Here is a 6,089-nt window from a genome sequence, read left to right as displayed (position 1 = left end):
GATACTTTGGATAATTCTTGCATCACTACTTAGACAATGAGTTGCACCACATCATTTCGATCATTCATTGCCATAACAACTATCATCTATTTATCTGAGTATTTAGCACAAGAGAAGGCCTCCCTTTTGCTCCCAAAATCAATGGCATATTCCATCGTGTTACTCTAGCATATCATACCAATTAACCTAGTCAACAATTTGATTTAGTCCTCCAAAACTATAATATACAATGACTGTATCATTACAAGTGCCGTGGAGTTCTCCGTTCCCCATTTATCATCCTCATCAATTAGGACACGCTTAGCATAAAAATTTTAGTTATTATTTTTCGTGTAAAGTATTCTGCTAAGCATGGTCTAAGCCTATGAAGTAAGTCAAATTACTTCTCATATGAATACACAGCAAAGGAGTTGGGACATCTTCACATGGTAAGAGTCAAAGAGGATCAATCCACACCCATCCTTTAATTATTCTTTCACATGAACTGGTTTAGCCAAAGTTTTAATTAAATGAGTATAGTTTATATTACAAGATGAGTTAGGAGAAGGGTTTGTCGCAAGTAAAATATTATCTACCCCCGAAAATGTATGCACAGTGATATATTTTATAATAAAAGGAAAGATAAATAAACATTATTACCTTGAAAAACATTTTAGTGGGTGCAAATGTCCCAAAAAGAGAGTGTGAGATTCAAAAATGGCTCCAAAATTTTCATGTATATCAGTGAACATTTCGAAGCTTAATTACATTTGATTAATTTTTATTATATATCTTCTTAGCCCGATTTCCTTTTTTTTGGGGGTAATTAAGCCGGACAGGCTTAGAAACTTCTAGATTGAGACGAACGGCGACGGTGCTTGGAACTTCCAGAAGAAGACCAACATCCATGGGGCCACGACAAGGCCACGTTCGCCTGGTCTCCTCCCCTCCTGAAGTGCTCGTCCGATCACAATCAAACGGCTGATATCTCTCCTTCATATCTTACATTCCGATGCTTCTCGGATATTCCACGTAAATAAAACGGAATTCGAAGGTCAGAAAAGCGGAAATATCCCGCCGTTCCCTGCGGCTATCGTCGTGCATAAATACCCGTCCATCCCCGCGAACCGACTCCAAATTCCTCGCCTTAGCCGTCTAGGGTTTTCGTCTTTTGTCTCTTTCGTTCCGCTTCCATTCGCCATTATGCCTCGTCGAAGCTCTTCTGGTACGCCGCCCATCTCCGATGTCTTATTTCTCATCCCGCATAGATTAATTTGTCATCTTTGTTCTTTTTTGTTTGTTTTTTCTGCTTTTGTTGTGATCTTTTTGATCTCTTCGTGGATCGACACTCGTGGGGACAAGTAATAAAATGCAAGTTTTGAGTTTAATTCGTTAATAGGATGTAACTTCTTCTCCTTTTGATACTGATTTGATGGGCATCTATCTGGATTTAATAGATTTATGCCTAGTATCAGAAAAGACTTCTGGAAAAAAAAAATCGAAAACTCAATCTTTGGATGAAAATATGTTGGTACATGAATTATCTTTTAGTAATTTGCACACTATCGAATAGCTTAACATTAATTACCAAGATTCTTTTTCAACCCTATATTCATCTATATTTCATTCAGTTCCTAAAGACAGGTTTTGGTTTTTCAATTATATTTTTTCTATTCTTCTGGGCAATGTATTGAATAATATCTATGGGCATCTATAATGCAATGGAAAGCCTCTAAAGAGGCGGTGATTAATTGTGCTCTGGTTGAGCTAATGTGGTTCGTGAGCTCAGCTGCTGGGGTCTTGTCTTTTTTGAGTGATTAATGTGGTTACTCTTCTTTCCCCTCACTTAAGAAGGCTTGTTTAGATTTTCCGTGAAGCATTCTTAAGGATTTATGTAATGCTCAAGCTGTAGAAGCCATTTACATATAGAAAGGCATGATAAAGGTGTGAATTTGGTTTAAATTTCAGAACTTGAAGTCTGAGTTAGTTTCTTGTCTTTTATGGATTGGCTAGATTAGCTGGCTTAACCATTACTGTTTTAAGCGAGTCCGAGAAATTTAGATGGATCTTGACAACTTCCCCCATTGTTCAAAGACATTGATCTCTGCATGATATAAGCAAGAACATGTTTGAGCTAGATTGTCTTTTTCTGTCTAGGTCTTCTAGTGAAGCCTGAGTGAGTTGTTGTGCTTGGGGTGTGAAGGATGGTGATCAACATTCTAGAAAAATCAATTCTCTAGAGAAATCAATTCTTGGGTGTAAGATAATGTAGTAAAATGAGCTGCCAACCAGCCTGATGATTGTAAGCTTGTTTCTACTGGAGAATTGAATCCTCCCCCTCCTAGGCTTGGCCTTAGACTCTTTAAAAGGGTTTAAATTTTTGTTTTTTTAGTGTTGTTGAATATTAAGTGTATGAGGTAAGGGCGTTTTGGACAATAATAATTAAGTACTAGCTTGTGAGAGGGTTAAGGAGAGGAGGATATTACCATTCTAGTTTTAGGTAGTTGGTTGCAGTCTCATCTCATTATGTGGGGAGATCTGTGATCTGATGATATTAATCACATGATGCTTGTTGTAAGAGTGCACAAGGACCTGATGAAGAATGTGTGGCTGTAGGAGGATAACAGAAAAATATCATTCTTTAATGCTGATAGTGGAGTATATATTTGAAGATTTATAACTTAAGAACCGAGAATATTGTTCATTATCAGAGTTTTTAAGGAAACTACCATGACAGAGGCTCCCTTTTCCATTAGAATGGTTGTTTGGCTAGCTATGATATTATTATTTAATTTTTTTTTTACTTTTTATATTTTCTTCTCAACTTATCGGTTTCCATGTGGAAGGTTTCTTTGGATCCTGGACTCCATCCAAACTGTTTACTTCTCTTTTTTTTTCTGACAAAATAATCGTGTATGCCAGATCCATAGTTTTGTGCTGCATAATGAGTGACATGCCAAGTATTTAATTTACAAGTGTACTGCATTAGAGGGTGTCAACGAACTCAGTTGGTAAAGTCACTGGGTGCTGATACCAGAGATATCGGTTTGCATCCAGCCCTTACCAAATTTCATCCTGACTTCCTCCTGTCTCCACTCTCAAAATAAATAAATAACTAAATAATTGTAATTGTAATATGGTAGTGCCTTAAGAGGGACACATAAAAGGCATGTGTCCCAAGCAATTGGCTTGGAAAGATATGAAACATGCTTGCTCAGCATCCATATGCATTCCTTAGTGTAACTATATTGGTTATTAATGCATTTGCGTGTTGCAATCCGTTACGTTACCTATCCTCGGTATTTTTCATATTTCTGACTACAACTTATACCTGGCAGATGCATCTATCCTTGCACATACATTCATGCAATTCTTCTCTTTTTAAAAAATTTTACGCCAATTACTTGATGAAGAAAATATGATTAATCCTTTTGAGATCTTGTTAAATAGTTCTTTTTTGTTTCACATGAATTGTTTTTGTTTCAAGTTCAAACTGTTTGTTTATCGTGTTCCATGAGTCATTACTAAGTGTAAATTGACCTTGTAGGACGATCAGCCCCTCGTGCTGCTTCACGCTCTGCTCCAGTGAGAAACCTACCTCAACCAGGTAATACTTGGCTTTCCCCCCATTATGATTAATATAAATGTTCCTGAAAGGTTAAATGATTTGCTTCCATCACCTTAATTATATATCTTAGTGTAAAGCTTGGTGTAACCTTTAAACAAAAGATTTTACATTTTTGCCAGCATATTATTCATCTTCTGATCTTTTTAAATTGTTAAACTGGACTAGGTGAATCAACTAATTTATATTTTTCTTGAATCTTTTATGTATGATGTCTCTAGTCTAAACGAATTGTTTCCATGAAGGTGCTACTCTGCAATCTGCAATGTCAGCTTGTTCTAATTACATAATGAATCGTCTTTTCCTATAACCCAGTTATAACAACTTTGGTTGTAATGCTCTCATTTTTACCGTGGTTAAGTAACTTAGCCTTCTAATTGTTTTAATTTCCCGTGGTTTCCTATGGTGATTAAAGTCATTGCCACTGTGCCTCTCACATCAACCCAAGCCCATTCCTTTATGTCTGCACTCATAAAGGTGCTGGCAAAGAGGCTTATGTAAATTTAGGAGTAAAATGGACCATTTTGTATTGAGGGGATCAGAGGATGGACTATTTCTTTATTATTTCAAACTTTTGGATATTTATTTGATGTTCTGAGAAAAATACTTGAAAGATAATGAACTTTTTCTCCCAGTTTCTTGTCATTTGTCCTATGATCTCTGGAAATAACTGGACATTTATGGGATTCTGTTAATAACCCAAACTGATCTTCATTCTTTTCCTTTGTTCGGGACATGTCCTAGCTCCTGATGATAGTCACTGATTTCTTAATTCTGTTGCTACAGCACATCAGGCTCCGCCTCCGGCTCCTGTTCAGGGAGGAGGTGGATCTATCATTGGAGGGATTGGGTCCACTATTGCTGAAGGTAAGCTTTAGCTTCCTTACACCATTGTATTTCAACTTACAGTTTGAATCTTTTGATTTATGTTAATCTTTGTGTCCCTTTGCAGGCATGGCTTGGGGTGTGGGCTCAAGTGTTGGTCACAGGGTGGTTGATTCTGTTATGGGCCCCCGTACCATTCAGCATGAAACTGTGGTCACTGGAGCCCCTGCTGCTTCTGCTGCTGCCCCAATGAGCAATGCTGTTGGAACTGATGCATGCAGCACTCATTCAAAGGCTTTCCAAGATGTATGTCCTTCTGTTCTTTTTGTTTTTTTTTTACCTTTGCCTACTTCTTGCTAAATACATAATTTAAAGGAAATATACTGTCCTTGGGCTAATGAATTACAGTAGGATATCGGTTCGCTTCTTATGCAGAATTTGTGCTGAATAGAATCCTTTCAGTTAGACTTTTAATGAAAGCTTGTGCTATCTACAACATCTGTTAATATGCATCATTTCTCACCTTGTTTAGTATTGTGGAAGGATCACATCTCACGTTTAAGTGGCATATTTTTGCATCGAGATTTCTTTGGATTAATTGGCAATTATGTTCATAAAGTTGCAGAGATGGAGTTGTCAAAACTAAAGCTTTTTTTCCTCTTCTGTCTTCTTATGCATGCAGTGCATCAACAACTATGGTAGCGACATCAGCAAGTGCCAGTTTTATTTGGACATGCTAAACGAGTGCCGCAGAAGTTCTGGTGCTACACTGAGCGCTTAATTTTAAGCTGCAAAGTTGTTTTCGACAACCTCTCATCTCCTTCCGAATTTTGAGAAATAATAATTTGGGTTTCATTGGGGCACTGCCGATCAACTTTAATTAATGCTTTAGGGAATAAAAAGGTTATATCATAATAAATTTTTTTTATTTCTGAGTGAGAGATGTGGTACCTCCATCTTCTTTTCTTGGTCTCAGCTTATTGTCTTTGCTTTTAATGATTATGGTCGGTAAGCGTGGGTCTGAACCTCAGACTTAAAACTCGTCAACTATAGATGTCCTGTCTTTAATTTATCTGTCATGTGTTGATATTTTGGAGAAAGGGCAGTGCTCCGATCACACAAGTTCTCATCCATTTCCGGGGTATAGGCGTGTTAACATTTGGGAAATGTACTACATCATTTTCTCTTTCTTTCCTGTCCTCCAAGAGCATTGCATATATGTTGCAGCATAAAATCTTCTGCTAGGATAAGTTTCTTGTACTTTCGTTTTAGGAGTCATTTGGTTGATGAAAAAAAAAAGCTTATTGAAATGTTTTTTCTGAAAGGATGATTCTTGAAAATGTGATGCTTGGATCAATAATTTTAGCATATTTGGTAGATTATAAAAAAGTAGTACATTCGATTTATTTTTAATTGAGTATTTATTTTTCTAAAAAAGTATAAAATATCTATTATATTCTTACTAATAGAAAAGATTTTATCTATGAATCTTGATGGCTTAAGAGTGTTTTTGGAAAAAAAAAGAGATTTTAATTTTTAATAGGTGGAAAAGTAATTTTTTATATCTTTTATGAATTTTTTTTTGAAATGTGAAAATTTTATTTTTATAAAAATGCTATATTTTGAGCCCTCTCTTTTGAAAAAGGTATTTTTGTTGTTG

At 36.2% G+C, this 6,089-nt stretch overlaps 1 protein-coding gene across 1 annotated transcript; it reads left to right on the top strand.

The window, feature by feature from the left end:
- The first annotated feature begins 1,045 nt into the window (after nucleotides 1–1,045).
- LOC103710195 (uncharacterized) lies at nucleotides 1,046–5,501 on the top strand. The gene is made up of 5 exons (XM_008795840.6): nucleotides 1,046–1,204; nucleotides 3,527–3,586; nucleotides 4,391–4,471; nucleotides 4,557–4,735; nucleotides 5,112–5,501. The coding sequence occupies exons 1-5, from the start codon at nucleotides 1,183–1,185 to the stop codon at nucleotides 5,208–5,210; spliced, it is 441 nt and encodes a 146-aa protein (XP_008794062.4). The 5' UTR covers nucleotides 1,046–1,182; the 3' UTR covers nucleotides 5,211–5,501.
- Nucleotides 5,502–6,089: the final 588 nt, after the last annotated feature.

Source organism: Phoenix dactylifera, chromosome 1 (genome assembly GCF_051530095.1).
Source record: "Phoenix dactylifera cultivar Ajwa chromosome 1, Ajwa_hap1_PhDact_Kaust_v1.1, whole genome shotgun sequence".
Classification (NCBI taxonomy): Eukaryota; Viridiplantae; Streptophyta; class Magnoliopsida; order Arecales; family Arecaceae; genus Phoenix; species Phoenix dactylifera.
Note: the sequence above shows the minus strand (reverse complement) of the source record. Positions and strands in the feature narration are given on the sequence as shown.

Coding starts and splice junctions, on each gene's coding strand:
- LOC103710195 (XM_008795840.6), top strand. CDS start 1,183: ATGCCTCGTCGAAGCTCTTCTG. Junction 1,205..3,526: donor GCCTCGTCGAAGCTCTTCTG/GTACGCCGCCCA, acceptor TTGACCTTGTAG/GACGATCAGCCCCTCGTGCT. Junction 3,587..4,390: donor GAGAAACCTACCTCAACCAG/GTAATACTTGGC, acceptor CTGTTGCTACAG/CACATCAGGCTCCGCCTCCG.